Genomic DNA, 17,289 nt, shown 5'->3' with positions numbered 1-17,289 from the left:
AAAACTACAAAACAAGAAAACGACGTTGACGAAACCTGAACATAAACTTACATAACTAAACATAAACTTACGTACAGGAAACAGACGACATCGAAACGAAACAAACAAACGCTACAGTCCCGTGAGGCACGAACATACATACTAACACAGGAGACAATCACCCACAAACAAACAGTGAGAATGCCCTACCTAAATATGACTCTTGATTAGAGGAAAACGCAAACCACCTGCCTCTAATCAAGAGCCATACCAGGCAAACCAAAACCAACATAGAAACAAATAACATAGAATGCCCACCCAACCTCACGTCCTGACCAACTAACACACATAACAACTAACATAAATAGGTCAGGAACGTGACAGTACCCCCCCCACAAGGTGCGAACTCCGGACGCACCAGCACAAGGACTAGGGGAGGGTCTGGGTGGGCATCTAACCACGGTGGTGGCTCAGGCTCCGGGCGCGGTTCCCACCCCACCATAATCCATCCTAACTTCCTCCCTCCAAGAATGTCCACCCTCTTTTCTCTCCCACAAAATTCTCTTAATAACATACCCAATAAGGACAACACCGGGACAGAGAGATAAATCAATACAGAGGGATAGATAAGAATATAGAGGTAGATAAAGATAGAGAGGGAGATCAGGATAGAGGGGCAACTCCGGACTGAAAGGCAGCTCCGGACAGAGAGACAGCTCTGGACTGATGGGCAGTTCTGGGTATCTAGCCTTTTTAGGCTGAAGGGCAGCTCATGGCTGACTGACGAATCTCGACGCTCATGGCTGGCTGACGGCTCTCGACGCTCATGGCAGGCTGACGGCTCTCGACGCTCATGGCAGGCTGACGGCTCTCGACGCTCATGGCAGGCTGACGGCTCTCGACGCTCATGGCGCTCTGACGGCTCTGGCTGCTCATGGCTCTCTGACGGCTCTGGCTGCTCATGGCTCTCTGACGGCTCTGGCTGCTCATGGCTCTCTGACGGCTCTGGCTGCTCATGGCTCTCTGACGGCTCTGGCTGCTCATGGCTCTCTGACGGCTCTGGCTGCTCATGGCTCTCTGGCGGCTCTGGCAGATCCTGTCTGGTTGGCGGCTCTGGCAGATCCTGTCTGGTTGGCGGCTCTGGCAGATCCTGTCTGGTTGGCGGCTCTGGCAGATCCTGTCTGGTTGGCGGCTCTGGCAGATCCTGTCTGGTTGGCGGCTCTGGCAGATCCTGTCTGGTTGGCGGCTCTGGCAGACCCTGTCTGGCTGACGGCTCTAGCGGCTCCTGTCTGGCTGACGGCTCTAGCGGCTCCTGTCTGGCTGACGGCTCTGTAGGCTCATGGCAGACGGGCGGCTTTGCAGGCTCATGGCAGACGGGCGGCTTTGCAGGCTCATGGCAGACGGGCGGCTTTGCAGGCTCATGGCAGACGGGCGGCTTTGCAGGCTCATTGCAGACGGATGGCTCAGATGGCGCTGGGGAGACGGATGGCTCAGATGGCGCTGGGGAGACGGATGGCTCAGATGGCGCTGGGGAGACGGATGGCTCAGATGGCGCTGGGGAGACGGATGGCTCAGATGGCGCTGGGGAGACGGATGGCTCAGATGGCGCTGGGGAGACGGATGGCTCTGGCCGGATACGGTGCACTGTAGACCTGGTGCGTGGTGCCGGAACTGGAGGCACCGTGCTAATGACAAGCACCTTCCTACTAGTGCGGGGAGCAGGGACAGGGCACACTGTACTCTCAAAGCCTACTCTATCCCTGATGCGAGGTACCGGCACTGGTGACACCGGGCTGAGGACAAGCACATCAGGATTAGTAGGGGGAGAAGATACAGTGTGTTCAGGGCTCTGGAGACGCACAGGTGGCTTAGTGCGTGGTGCCGGAACTGGAGGCACCGGGCTAGATACACGCACTACAGGGAGAGTGCGTGGAGGAGGAACAAGGCTCAGGATACGCACTGGTAGCCTAGTGCGTAGTGTAGACACTGTAGGTACTAGGCTGGGGCGGGGAGGTGGTGCCGGAAATACCGGACCGTGGAGGCGTACTGGCACTCTTGAGCATTGAGCCTGCCCAACCTTACCTGGTTGAATACTCCCGGTTGCCCGACCAGTGCGGGGAGGTGGAATAACCCGCACCGGGCTATGTAGGCGAACCGGAGAAACCATGCGTAAGGCAGGTGCCATGTATGCCGGCCCGAGGAGACGCACTGGAGACCAGACGCGTTGAGCCGGCCTCATGACACCTGGCTCAATACCCAATCTAGCCCTCCCAGTGCGGGGAGGTGGAATAACCCGCACTGGGCTATGCACTCGTACAGGAGACACCGTGCGCTCTACTGCGTAACACGGCGCCTGCCCGTACTCCCGCTCTCCACGGTAAGCCTGGGAAGTGGGCGCAGGTCTCCTACCTGCCCTTGGCCCACTACCTCCTAGCCCCCCCCCAAGAAATTTTTGGGAATTACTTACGGGCTTTTTCGGCTTCCGTGCCAGACGCGTTCCCTCATAGCTCCGGTTCCTCTCCCCGGTAGCCTCTGCTCTCCTCAATGCCTCCACCTGTTCCCATGGAAGGCGATCCCTCCCAGCCAGGATCTCCTCCCAAGTGTAGCAACCCTTTCCGTCCAAAACATCATCCCATGTCCATTGCTCCTTTCTCTCCTGTCCCTTACTCCGTTTAATTTTCCCTTGCCGCTTGGTCTTAGCGTGGTGGGTGATTCTGTAACGGCTGGTGCTCTCCTCATCCTCGGAAGAGGTGAGGAGAGAAGGATCTTCAGACCAATACGCAGCTTCAGGGAAATAAGCCATCTTTATTATAAATACGACGGCCAACCGAAACAAAACAAAACACTTTCAAAACTACAAAACAAGAAAACGACGTTGACGAAACCTGAACATAAACTTACATAACTAAACATAAACTTACGTACAGGAAACAGACGACATCGAAACGAAACGAAACAAACAAACGCTACAGTCCCGTGAGGCACGAACATACATACTAACACAGGAGACAATCACCCACAAACAAACAGTGAGAATGCCCTACCTAAATATGACTCTTGATTAGAGGAAAACGCAAACCACCTGCCTCTAATCAAGAGCCATACCAGGCAAACCAAAACCAACATAGAAACAAATAACATAGAATGCCCACCCAACCTCACGTCCTGACCAACTAACACACATAACAACTAACATAAATAGGTCAGGAACGTGACAGTAGCCCTGAACAGCACAGCCATTGGTTTGGCAGCACAGACAAACAGTTTGACCAGCAAGAGCAGAGCAGGCCGGGGCTCAGTGTTGGAATATCCATTGCAGTGTGTAATGCAGCCTAGTTTTATTTAGAACATCCCAGCTATCTTAGAAATATAATTTTGCTCTGTGCTTCTCCGAGCATGCACTTCATAGCCAATAGGCTATGGATCATTTGATTGAGAGCACACTAAATGGCCTATAGGTGCGCTTGATATTGCGCGCCTAGTGGAGATTCAGAAATGAGGGGCGGCATCGGACACACATCAATACATAACCTAATAAGCAACTAATTCTAAAACACAGAGAAATATAGAAATTTCATCAATTAAAAATGACATGTCCCTTCCCTGGACTGGATTTAAAAAATAATAAACACTTCCCATGACTGAAATTGAAAAAGCATGATCCTCACCCATTTTCCTCCAGGTACCCATTCTGTACATTTGGAACCATCCCTAAGGATCATTTAGTTGCTAATGGCAGCCTGCCGTATGCCGGTCGGCCATCAACTTGAGATTCTCAATGAATGGTGGCAGCACTGGGCTGTCACTTCCTGGAGTTGCTCAAACTGCACTCTATGTCTCTATGAGACACCATCTTAAAAGGTCCAATGCAGCCGTTATCTCAGTATCAAATCATTTCTGGGTAACAATTAAGTACCTTACTGTGCTTGTTTTCAAAAAAGAATTAAAAATAGCTTCTTAGCAAATAATTTAGCTAGGACTGCCTGGGAGTGGTTCATCGTATGTAAGGGAAAACTGAAAACTAGCTGTTAAGCCATGATGATGATTCAAAGGTCATGAGACAATGGCCTGTCAAATATCACGCCGTGCCACAACACCACCCAGTCTTTTAATAGACCCCGGTACCCTGTACTGTTCAGAGTTCATTTGAATATGCATATGAGGGGCACCAAGAAAGGCTCCGAAGGTATGAATTATGGTGTAAAACCACTGGGAGGGGACACTGGACACAGAGTCTCTTCACACATCGTAAAAGGTTCAGCATGCATGGTGCTATGGATGACTGTGCTTGTTTGACTTTTTCACCAACTGAGCTGAGACTTCTAGGATGTTCTAAATCAGGGGATGGGCAACTCCAGTCCTCAGGGGCCTGATTGGTGTCACATTTCTCGCCCCAGCTAAAACAACTAATAATGCAATTAGTTTAATCAGCTGTGTTTGCTAGGGATGGGGAAAAGTGTGACAGCACTCCGGTCCCCGAGGACTGGAGTTGCCCATCCCTGTTCTAAATTGTGTCGTAAAAGCCCTGGGAGGGAACACAGCAGGTGTTTCTCAGTATGCATACTTCCGCGCTCCACACTCTCATGCTCCGAGTTCGAGGAAGTTCTCTTTAGTACGTTCTGGTGAAGACACGAGTGTGGAGAGCGCATAGAAATGTACATTTGAGAAGCACTGCGCACTCCCCTGCTACTGCGTTCCCTTTGGCCACCACACACAAAACAAGACGCACTACATCTGATCCTGAGCACCGCACGCGACGAGAAGACACCTCCATCCCTCCCGCGAATTGGGAAACTTTTGCAAATGTTTTGTTGTCCGAGTGAGGGAAATGCTGTACATTTTGAGTGCTCTATGTATTTCTTTGAAAGATGAGTCGTTGATCATTACAATCAATACCGCTTTGATGTCATACAAGCAAGCCAAACACGCATGAGTCCAAATGTGCACTTCACATTTCCATATCATAAAAGCCCATGTCATACTGTATACAGTGTTTATGATCATCACCTATGTTTGATGTACAGTTGACATGGCGTCATACCCTGGGTTGTTCTGAACAGAAATTGCCTGTTGTCTATTGTGTAAAAAAATTATGTTTTAAATTAAAAATAAAAACCGCAGTGGAACAAGCACCTGAATGCACTCCTGATTCCACGTGGACCAAAATTACGATCTGTTTCTCTGTTTTGCCTTGTGAAAGCCTAACACTGTAAAATCATATTTTACAACTTAACTAGTCATGTTGGCAATCGAACAAGCTTTCAAATGATGCCCACCTGACCCTGATTGTGATTTATAATGGACCGTTTTTTGGATTGCCTAAACAACGACAGTAATTGTGTGAGGGTGAGGATGCAGGGCTGTGTTCCAAACAAAACAACTACAGGTGTGCTTGCTCTAGTTCCTCAACGGCACAGCTAGGAGAGCTTCAAAAAGTACCTTGTAGTTGAAGACTCTACTTTGTGTCATAAAAGTGCATTGAAATAGCTTAGGAACTGTGCACACTTTGGAGAGGTGTGTGGCCACATGGAGACACCAGTCAGTCCTCTCACCCAAACCTTTGTAATTTATTTGTCTTAAGTTGCACCTACGTCACATTTTCCAGGAATATTCTTATCATGTTACTGAATGTATCCAGAGCAGGGGTGTCAAACTCATTTTGCTCCGGGGGCCACATTCAGTCTTCAACAAGGTCCAGAGGGCCACACTGAAAATGTGTTATATTTCCTTGCTGTCAAAATGTGCTAATAATAGCCCCATAACCATAGCTTAGGGAATTATCGATGCGACCTGACTGTCTAGTGATTATTAGTGAGCTGGACAGTCAAGAAACTGTATGAATATAGGCACATTATTATTTCTACAAAGTTTTGATTTTGGTTTTAGTCATTTTAAAGTAAATTGAGTTCCCCCCCCAAAAAATGTATTTTGTGGCGAAAAGTACAGTAAATATAAAATGCACATAAAATCAACACTGTAATACTTGGAATCATGTGTCAGCTGAACTGGTGTTGTCCTCCACTTTGGTCTAATAATGTTCCCGCAATCTCCAAACGGTTCCCGTTCAATTGCTACAATGCTTATGCATTTCATATTTCTCCTGTAAGAAACATTTCAATTTTGCCCTATCCATAGAGGCCAATTGCCCCGAGTGTAAAGGGTTAAGAGAATTCACTTCTAGCCTAACAACAGCTACACCTGTCTATTAGTCATAAAGTTACATAAGGCGTTTCCTCAACACTTTTCAAACCTGAGCCTGGGCTAGTGATATGGTGTGATGGATTCCTGCCTTGGCTCGTCTTACACTTCCTGGGATTCCTTCGGTGTGCATTTAGCTCAAGTGAAAACAGCAAGCCTAAAGGCCGCAATGTGTTGTGGTACAGTACATGTTGGGTCAACTTTAAAAGGACGTCACAGAAAGCCGGAGTAGTTGTCAATATGATCAATGCAAAGTGTTTCCAGCAAAAAATTCCAGCAAAAAAACTAAATAAATAGGTTAAATAATAACACTGTATGGGTTAGTGTTGTTTGGTGGCACACAGTGAGGGTGGATGTGATGTGTTGGAGACTCACAGAGATGAACTGAGAGACAGGGATCATCTCTTTGCCCTCTGTAATGGTGTAGAAGAGAAGGTCCTCCATCCCAGAGATCAACCTGCTCCTGTGAAGACCAGACAACACAGTGCATCATGTCAATCAGTGGAGGCTGCTGAGGGGAGGACGACTCATAATAATGGCTGGAACGGAGCCAATGGAATGGCGATGTATTTAATACCATTCCCCTTTTTCCGCTCCAGCCATTACCAGGTGCCTGTCCTCCCCAATTAAGGTCCCACCAACTTCCTGTGATGTCAATACTACTGTAGGTCTGACATTGTTAAAGATTACCAGTGCATATACGTTGTACACTGTGTTTTGATAGTTGACTCATCTGCATAACTTTTCTCAAAACATACATCATGTGCAAAAGAGCACTTAACCACTAAAGACAAGGGTGTATGAACAATGTTCTATGTTTTTCTTTTCTCCCCAGCACCAGAAGGAGAGTGTAGGAGTGTGTGTAGTGTAGGCTTAATGTACAGTAATGTAGTGTAGGTCTAACGTACAGTAGTGTAGGTCTAATGTACAGTAGTGTAGTGTAGGTCTAATGTACAGTCGTGTAGGCCTAATGTACAGTAGTGTAGTGTAGGTCTGATGTAGTGTAGTGTAGTGTAGGCCTAATGTACAGTAGTGTAGGTCTAATGCACAGTCGTGTAGGTCTAATGTACAGTAGTGTAGGCCTAATGTACAGTAGTGTGTGTAGTGTAGGTCTAATGTACAGTAGTGTAGTGTAGGTCTAATGTACAGTAGTGTAGTGTAGGTCTAATGTACAGTAGTGTAGTGTAGGTCTAATGTACAGTAGTGTAGAGAAGGTCTAATGTACAGTAGTGTAGGTCTAACGTACAGTAGTGTAGGTCTAATGTACAGTAGTGTAGGTCTAATGTACAGTAGTGTAGTGTAGTGTAGGCCTAATGTACAGTAGTGTAGGTCTAATGTACAGTCGTGTAGGCCTAATGTACAGTAGTGTAGGTCTAATGTACAGTCGTGTAGGTCTAATGTACAGTAGTGTAATGTAGGTCTAATGTACAATAGTGTAGGTCTAATGTACAGTAGTGTAGGCCTAATGTACAGTAGTGTAGTGTAGGTCTGATGTAGTGTAGTGTAGTGTAGGCCTAATGTACAGTAGTGTAGGTCTAATGCACAGTCGTGTAGGTCTAATGTACAGTAGTGTAGGCCTAATGTACAGTAGTGTGTGTAGTGTAGGTCTAATGTACAGTAGTGTAGTGTAGGTCTAATGTACAGTAGTGTAGTGTAGGTCTAATGTACAGTAGTGTAGTGTAGGTCTAATGTACAGTAGTGTAGAGAAGGTCTAATGTACAGTAGTGTAGGTCTAACGTACAGTAGTGTAGGTCTAATGTACAGTAGTGTAGGTCTAATGTACAGTAGTGTAGGTCTAATGTACAGTAGTGTAGGTCTAATGTACAGTAGTGTAGTGTAGTGTAGGCCTAATGTACAGTAGTGTAGGTCTAATGTACAGTCGTGTAGGCCTAATGTACAGTAGTGTAGGTCTAATGTACAGTCGTGTAGGTCTAATGTACAGTAGTGTAATGTAGGTCTAATGTACAGTAGTGTAGGTCTAATGTACAGTAGTGTAGGCCTAATGTACAGTAGTGTAGTGTAGGTCTGATGTAGTGTAGTGTAGTGTAGGCCTAATGTACAGTAGTGTAGGTCTAATGTACAGTCGTGTAGGTCTAATGTACAGTAGTGTAGGCCTAATGTACAGTAGTGTAGGCCTAATGTACAGTAGTGTAGGTATAATGTACAGTAGTGTAGTATAGGCCTAATGTACAGTAGTGTAGTGTAGGTCTAATGTACAGTAGTGTGTGTAGTGTAGGTCTAATGTACAGTAGTGTAGTGTAGTGTAGGCCTAATGTACAATAGTGTAGTGAAGGTCTAATGCACAATAGTGTAGTGAAGGTGTAATGCACAGTAGTGTAGTGTAGTGAAGGTCTAATGCACAGTAGTGTAGTGTAGTGAAGGTGTAATGCACAGTAGTGTAGTGTAGTGAAGGTGTAATGCACAGTAGTGTAGTGTAGTGAAGATCTAATGCACAGTAGTGTAGTGAAAATCTAATGCACAGTAGTGTAGTGAAGGTCTAATGCACAGTAGTGTAGTGTAGTGAAGGTGTAATGCACAGTAGTGTAGTGTAGTGAAGGCGCAATGCACAGTAGTGTAGTGTAGTGAAGGTCTAATGCACAGTAGTGTAGTGTAGTGAAGGTCTAATGCACAGTAGTGTAGTGTAGTGAAGGTCTAATGCACAGTAGTGTAGTGTAGTGAAGGTGTAATGCACAGTAGTGTAGTGTAGTGAAGATCTAATGCGCAGTAGTGTAGTGTAGTGAAGGCGCAATGCACAGTAGTGTAGTGTAGTGAAGGTCTAATGCACAGTAGTGTAGTGTAGTGAAGGTCTAATGCACAGTAGTGTAGTGTAGTGAAGGTGTAATGCACAGTAGTGTAGTGTAGTGAAGATCTAATGCGCAGTAGTGTAGTCAAGTGTAGAAGTGTAGTTCATCTTAACATCTGCTTTCAAACCAATTCCACTGACTATTCAGCTCCATGTTCCTACATTTATGATGAAAGTAGTTGTTTGGATGGAGTATTATTGGGAATTTCGTTTGAAGTCCACTTTGTATGCATAACAAAATGTCTGAATCAAAAAATAATAGCTTCATTTCATTTTCTGTTGACGAGCCTAATTTGAACACAAAATCAGCAGTTATAGGGATGGTACTCTGAAAATATACCCTGAGTGTACAAAACATTAGGAACAGCTGCTCTCTCCCTGACATATAGACTGACCAGGTGAATCTGGCTGAAAGCTATGAGCCCTTATTGATGTCACTTGTTAAATCCACTTCAATCAGTGTAGATGAAGGGGAGGAGACAGGTTCAAGAAGGATTTTTAAGCCTTGAGACAATTGAGACACAGTTCATGATGCCGATTTGTGTCAAGAACTGCAACGCTGCTGGGTTTTTCACACTCAACAGTTGCCTGTGTGTATCAAGAATGGTCCACCACCCAAAGGACATCCAGCCAACTTGACACAACTGTGGGAAGCATTGGAGTCAACATGGGCCAGCATCCCTGTGGAACGCTTTCGACACCTTGTAGAGTCCATGCCCCGACAAATTGAGGCTGTTCTGAGGGCAAAATGGGGTGCAACTCAATATTAGGAAGGTGTTCCTAATGTTCTGTACACTCAGCGTGGTTTACCAAGCTACCGATTACTTCACACTTGAAGAAGTTAAGCTACCCTAAAGAAACATGTAGTTTACTTAACTAAAGTTACTTTGTAAAAGTAGTTCACTACATCCAAACTACGTCATGATACATTTTCATATCTAAATCTGTAACGTCATAGACTACAAGTTGCAAGAACAGATCACTCTGGAGTCAGACGTTAACAGAATGTGTCATTTAGCCTATTAAACACAAAAACGATGTTTCAAGTGAAAATTAGGCAGGTCTGATGTCGAAAAAGAAAGGAAATATTGCCTACTTTAGTCATATTTCCTGTTCTTTTTGTAAAAATGTAGTGTGTAGTTCCAGTAGTTAGCTACACCACTACATGGCAAAACAATGTATTACCTACTGGGCACGCACTGGTTGAATCAATGTTGCTTCCACATTATTACAATGAAATGACGTTGAACCAATTGAATTGACGTCTGTGCCCAGTGGGTAACTACTGAAAACACTACCAAGATTTGAATTTAGTTCAACTTCCACCACCAAGCTACAGCTACATTTATTGAAATGACTCGTTAAAGTACATGTAGTTCACTGAAAATCAGTAACTCATTATTATAGGGTCCTTCCATTTGGTTTTAATCCCTTTTTATCCCCGTACCCCTTTAGATTTGAACAACACTTCCCATACATATTTGCTTATGGGAGAAGCGGCATGAAAGTGACCTGAATGCCAAAACATTTAGGTGATCGAGGTGCTCAAAGTTGACCTATTTTGCATGCCCCACCCTACCATGAGACGTCCATGTCTTCATCACTGGAAAAAATAAACAGTTGAGTTTGATATCACTTAAAAGCTTACAAAACAGGGTTGACAAACTATTTTAGAATTTCTTGAGTTGTAATTATTTTAATAACGATTACGTACTTTAAAAAAAAAATTTTTTTACGGATTATTTTTTTATTTTGCTTTTCGCCAATGTTATAGCTTAGACCCTATTTTACATCCTCTGAGGTGTTTGTGTTGTGCCCGCCATCGGTTGAGACACAGCATGCTCTTGAATAAGGGTGCAAGTCATTCAATCACAGAAACACAACTCATCGTGGAATATCATCATAAATGCAAATGTCTATTGTATTATCTATCTTTCTATGATTTCAATAGGTTTCCTATGGAGGATTGACAGTATAATTTAAAACAACTAATATTCCCATTCAATTCAACATCCTCTGATGTTTGGACCTCCAACCATCTTTGTGCTACCATTTTAAAGTTGAAATGTACATTTCATTCCCATTTCAGTCAATCAATCAAATGTATTTATAAAGCCCTTTTTAGATCAGCAGTTACACAAAGTGCTTATACAGAAACCGATCCTAAAACCCCAGAGAGTACTCAATGGAGATGTAGAATCACGGTGGCTAGGAAAAACTACCTAGAAAGTCAGGGAACCTAGGAAGAAACCTAGAGAGGAACCAGGCTACGGGTGGCCAGTCCTCTTCTGGTAGTGCCGGGTGGAGATTATAAGAGTACATAGCCATTAAATTATAAGAGTACATAGCCATTAAGGTCAGATCGTTCTTCAAGATGTTCAAACTTTCATAGATGACCAGCAGGGTCAAATAATAATCACAGTGGTTGTAGAGGGTGCAACAGGTCATCACCTCAGGAGTAAATGTCAGTTGGCTTTTCATAGCCAGGCATACAGAAGTCAAGACAGCAACATGACACCCACCCTGTATTCAAGAGCATGCTGTGTCTTAACCGATGACGGACACAACACAAACATGCCGATTATGTAAAATAGGGTCTAAATTATAACATGCAAAAATTAGATTATTTTTGATAATTTAAATTAAAGGTTTAAAAATGACATGATTATATATGTTTGTCTTATGTTTCAATACATTATTAAATCGTTTGACAACCCTGTTTGTAAGCTTTTAAATTATATCAAACTCGACTGTTAATCTTTTCCAGTGATGAAGACATGGCTGTCTCATGGTAGGTTAGTGTATGCAAAATGGGTCAATTTGGAGCACTTCCATTTTCGAAATGTTTTGCCATTCAGGTCCAAAAAGTGACTTTCTGTCCACTTTACCATGGGCAAATATGTATAGAAAGTTTTGTTAAAAAAAATGGAACGACACTATAGGATCTCAACAGAAGAATATAATTTCACTCTTTGAGACAACTTGTCACTACTGTAGGCCAGGGTTCCCCAACTAAATTCAGATGTGGGCCGATTCTTTCTTGAGCAGATGGTCGAGGGCTGGAACAATTATTGTTCCAGTTTGACATCAAGAAGCACAAAGATATAGACAAAACCAGAATCATTTCAAACCTGTATTACATTAGGATACGATAACATATGTCTATATTTATGGGTGGGAATACATGGGGAAATATTTCCTTAATTAAAATTGATATCCGGGTGATTTTAAAGTATTGTATGTCCAACAATGAAAATGTATTTTAATAAATGGGGTTTAAATAAAATCACGTGCTGGTCGAATTTGGCCTATGAGCCGCCAGTTGGGCAACCCTTCTGTAGGCACTGCATAGTCACATTATTCTACAGTACCAATTAGGGAAAGAGTATGTATTTACCTGCACTCTGCTTCGTCCATGTCATTGACAACTTGATGATGGAAGGGTTGCTGACGCTGGCTGTGTGATGCTGCGCTTGAGCATAACAGCGGAGATTGTTGCTCGATCCTGGATAAGCCATTGCTGTCACTCCCAACCCGTGCGGAGTTGACAGCGTGTTTGAGCAGTTGTAAAACTCCCGCATTAGTAGTCCGCAGACGTTTCAGACAATGCATTATTAAAAGGGGTGGATCGCAACCAAAAGAACAATACACTTAGAATATAATAAACACTGTAGAGGCATCAGATCTGTGTCCAGTGCTTCGTTCCTCGGAGGCTTTATGTCAGTTTTCACGCACGCGAGCGCGCTTGAGGACTTGATACTATCGCGTGGGGGGTGGAGTTGTGACTGGCAGAAGTTGGTCGACAGATGAAATGGGCCAGTGACCAATGACAAGGGAATCCAGAACGGGAAGATGGCTGTGCTGTTTCGGGATCCTTGGGACGTCCATAACCTAAACCTCAAACCTAACCTAAACTACCATTACCCTGACCTTTACATAACCCCAATCTTAACTCTTACCTGGGTAGAGCTGTCAACTTCAATGGGGTGACGTGGGAGTTTTACGTCCCGAGGATCCAGATTAGACTTTTCCCCGGGAAGAGGGTGAGAAATGTACGATCCATGGCATGGGTATGGGTATAATTTCAACTGCGTGATTCAGTGGCTAGGGGCACAGTACAAATCTAATTATAGGATACTTTTCTGAGCAGTTTCTATGGAAAACATTGCCAAAACCTTTAAACACCTTGCTGTAAAATGTAATATTATCTAACCTTGTTACAACTGTTGAACAAGAAGTTGTAATATCACCTGTGAATAAATAAATAATACAATTTCCACACAAAAAAAGTGAATTCAACTGCTTACAATTTCATGGTTACATTGGCTATGGTGAAATGAAGCATAGCAATGGGCAGAGACGGCATTGGGGGATTTTCTAGTCATTGTAGCTTGTGTAGCGACACCATATGGTAGTGTGTGTGATTTTCTCCCCCATCTACACACAAATACCCCTCAATGACAAAGTGAAAACATGTTTTTAGACGTTTTTGCAAATATAGGCTATTGAAAATGAATACAAAAATATCTAATTTACATAAGTATTCCCAACCCTTTGCTATGACACTCCATATTGAGCTCAGGTGCATCACATTGTCTTTGATAATCCTAGAGATGTCACTACAACTTGACTGGAGTCAACCTATGGCCAATTCAATTGTGCGCACTTAATTTACAAAGAAACGCACCTGTCTATATAAGATCCCACAGTTGACAGTGCATTTCAGAGCAGAAACTATACCATGAAGTCTAAGGAACTGCCAGTAGATCACCGAGATAGAATTGTGATGAGGCATATATCTGTGGAAGGGTATAAAATAATTTCTAGAGTGTTGAAAGTTTCCAAGAGCACGGTGGTCTCCATCATTGGGAAATTGTAAAAATATGGAACTACCCAGACTCTGCCTAGAGCTGACCGTCTGACCAAACAGGGCCTTGTCAGGGAGGTGATCAAGAACACAATGACCACTGACAGAACTACATAGTTCCTTGGATGAGATGGAAACTACAGTTGTAACATTGTGTACTTATATTTTATTAGGCAAGTCAGTTAGGAACAAATTCTTATTTACAATGACAGCCTAGGAACAATGGGTTTAACTGCCTTGTTCAGGGGCAGAACAGCAGCTTTTTACCTTGTCAGCTCGGGGACTCAATCTAGCAACCTTTCAGTTACTGGCCCAACGCTCTAACCCCTAGGCTGCCTGCTGCCCCAGGAAATTAATGGGGAAAGAACGGGGTTTTGGGATAAACTAAGAAAATAAGGTGTGAAGTTAACACACGCTTAGGAGATCTTAGATGGGTTTTTTTTCAATTATATAACATCAGTCAGTTAACTTAACCTTTTTGAATTTTGAAGCTTTCGTGCGATTCACGTGCTTGTTTTGATTACATAAATGTCACAAAAAGTGATGTTAGCTGATGAAAATCTTATAGAACAATACGTATAGGAACGCCCAGGCCAGTGTTTACCACAGATCTTATTCTTTGCGTTTATCCAGAAACCCTCCAAAAAAGAAACATCCAGTTCCCCATAGGCTTTGGCCAATGAGCCATGCAGGAGTTAGAGCCTAAAAAACACGTCATCAATGTTACTCTATTGTTTGTTTAAAATAAAAACCTGTCCCCCTATGCACAACCCTTTCAAATCCACAACCTTGAAAAACAGTAAATACACAACCGTTTTAAGATCAGTAGGGCAGGGCAGCTGGCGGTTTACATTTCTAGGCTGAGGCAACTCAATGCTGCTCCATAATAAACCTAGAAGACCTGTTCTGCTGTCTGTTTACGTCTCTGCCTGCAGATGGCAGACTCACTCCAGACCTAGCACCTCACATCCTTGCTGTGTCACTGTCTGTGTGTCTGTTGTATCCATGAGAGGGCATCTCTCAGGGGTCCATCACGCGCAAGTACACTCTCTCTCTCGCACGCAGGCGCACTCGAGCGCACACGCACCCACGCACACACACACGCACACACAGGCCCAGTGTTCCTACCCACAAGCCTCTGAGTGAGGGGACTGGCTTCCTGTCTTGTTCTTCAGTCTCTGTCTGGGCAGCCTGCCCACACATCGCTCCTCACCTCTCTGATCCTTCATGTGCTCAGTGTCTGTGTACAACACACTAACTGACCTTTTCTTCAGCATTATCAGCACACTGGTATAAATTAGCCTCTCCTGCTAAGGGGAAATTATTTGACAGGTTATGGGCTATTACAGTAAACATAAGATAATAGGAACCTACACTATCAAATTTTTCTCAAATTTTTAAACAGTTACAATGTGTACCTTATTGGATATCTATCTCTCATGTAGTATGAAAAACCTCACTAAGGAGAGGAATAAATTGGTGGATTACATTTACCAAGATTCTATCAAGAGGAGCTCACTTCAAGGCACTTCAAGGAATTCTTTCAGGAGACATTATTGTCATGCAGACAGTCAAGGCCCCCAATGGTCCCCAGACTCCCCATCCAAACGTCCTCGTAGTTGAAAAGTTCCTGCACCCACCCGTATAAGGTTACATAGGTTTTAGACTGTACATTCTGTACAACTGTTGGGTAGAATGCTACAGTATCCACTTCCAGATTGACTCTACGAGGTGACATAGCATTACCTGCATTACCAAATAAACGAGGCCTCACCCGGCACTGGTGGAGCCTTTGGATTTGCCTCGCTAGGAATGTGACTGCTCCAAAGGGCCACACGCTAACCAATGGTCTCCCTACACTACCTCTCCCGGTTGTAGCTTCTCTGTTTTCAGGAGAAAATGTTTTCCATTCCTGAAGCCCATGAATGCCAGCTTTGTCCCCTCAGCCTCCATCTTGTGTGAGAAGCCCCCATGCCCCACCCACCCTGCCTGCACAAACTTAACTACCCCCCCGTCGTCTCACACAGGAAAATAAATATACCGGTTCCTGCTGCTTTGATTCAGCCTCAGTAGTCTGAGAGCCTGGATAAAGCCCTGGAGCTTAGAATAACCTACAATGGACAGTCAGTTTGAAAGACTTGGGGGTTGGAGATTCTGTGTTTGGACAGGATTATGGGTCAAAAAGTATTCTGGTGAAATATAGTAGTTAACAGACTCACCTAAAATGTCACCATGATATCCTGGATTTAGGAGAAACTGCTATATATTTCTGTTGGGTCCAAAGCTTGTCTGGGATTCCTTCAGCAGTTCAGGGCGTCTCAAATAGTGGTATCTACCCGGCCAGGGTTGGGGAGTAACTGATCATATGTAATCAGTTACATGTAATCTGATTGCAAAAAACCCCGAACTGTAATCAATTACGTTACCAGCTAAAATATTCTAATCAGATTACAGATACTTTAGAAAAACTTCATGATTACTTCTTGGTTTACTTTTAAATTCAGAAAGGATGTTTGCGGAACAAAATACATTATGACACCTTTCTGTTTTCTCAATGACATTCAATTCAACATTGAAAAAAGGTGCAAATTTAAGTTTGTTCCACATGAGCGAGTCTGACCACAAGTTAGAAACCATTATGATGACATACCATATGTGTTTGATGGAACATTTTTGTCTCCTTCTAATGCCTGTTAAAGGGAAAGTAATCCAAAAGTAACGGAAAGTAATCAGGTTACGCTACTGAGTTTTGGTAATACAAAAGTCACGCTACAGATTACAATTTTGGACAAGTAACCTACTAGTAACTGTAATGGATTACATTTAGAAAGTAACCTACGCAACCTTGTACCCAGCTAATATCATTGGACGATTTCACACAAGCACATATCAGAAAGTGCACACAACCCCAATATCACAACTACTTCATGAAGTGCTAAAGAAGATCAGGCTACTTCTCACTGACATCTTTCTCCATTTTCTCCGGCGTTCTCTGAGGAAGAGGGGATGTTGTTTGTTTTGTATTAATACTGAGGGTTTTGGCAGGACTTTTCAACATATTACCACACAATCATGACTATGTCGGTTGGTGGAAATAAAAGTACAGGCTTTGTTGTTGGCAAAATCGTTCATATGCAGTATAAAGAAAAGTCTGCAAAAAGTTTTAGTATGCTAAAATTGGCGGCAAAACGTCTTGGTTTGAAAGGTTTGTTTTTCTGACCCTCGCTAAACTCTCTTGGGTCTGAGAGGTATGCTTTCTACTTTGTAGGACAGAAGGTTAGAATGATGCTGGAAGAAAAGCCAATGAGGAACAAAGTGTCTGCGACGTCTTAATTTTATGCTTCTACTATCCAAAGGGAATTGCTACTCTCCAATCTCAACCTATCCTCTGCTTTAAATTTTAGATGACTTCTTAGACGTTCATTTGATATTGATCATAGCG

The 17,289-nt window shown here is 43.7% G+C and overlaps 1 protein-coding gene across 1 annotated transcript in view; it reads right to left on the bottom strand.

The window, feature by feature from the left end:
- The window catches only part of LOC129830354 (glutaminase kidney isoform, mitochondrial-like), a 40,535-nt gene extending 27,616 nt beyond the window's left edge, over window positions 1–12,919 (bottom strand). The window contains exons 1-2 of the mRNA XM_055892872.1: window positions 12,378–12,919; window positions 6,553–6,640 (exon numbers count right to left, since the gene is read on the bottom strand). Of these exons, the coding sequence (XP_055748847.1) occupies window positions 6,553–6,640; window positions 12,378–12,592 (303 nt within the window). The 5' untranslated portion in view covers window positions 12,593–12,919. The remainder of the gene's footprint in view (window positions 1–6,552; window positions 6,641–12,377) is intronic.
- Window positions 12,920–17,289: the final 4,370 nt, after the last annotated feature.

Source organism: Salvelinus fontinalis, chromosome 31 (assembly GCF_029448725.1).
Source record: "Salvelinus fontinalis isolate EN_2023a chromosome 31, ASM2944872v1, whole genome shotgun sequence".
In the NCBI taxonomy this organism is placed as follows: Eukaryota; Metazoa; Chordata; class Actinopteri; order Salmoniformes; family Salmonidae; genus Salvelinus; species Salvelinus fontinalis.
Note: the sequence above shows the minus strand (reverse complement) of the source record. Positions and strands in the feature narration are given on the sequence as shown.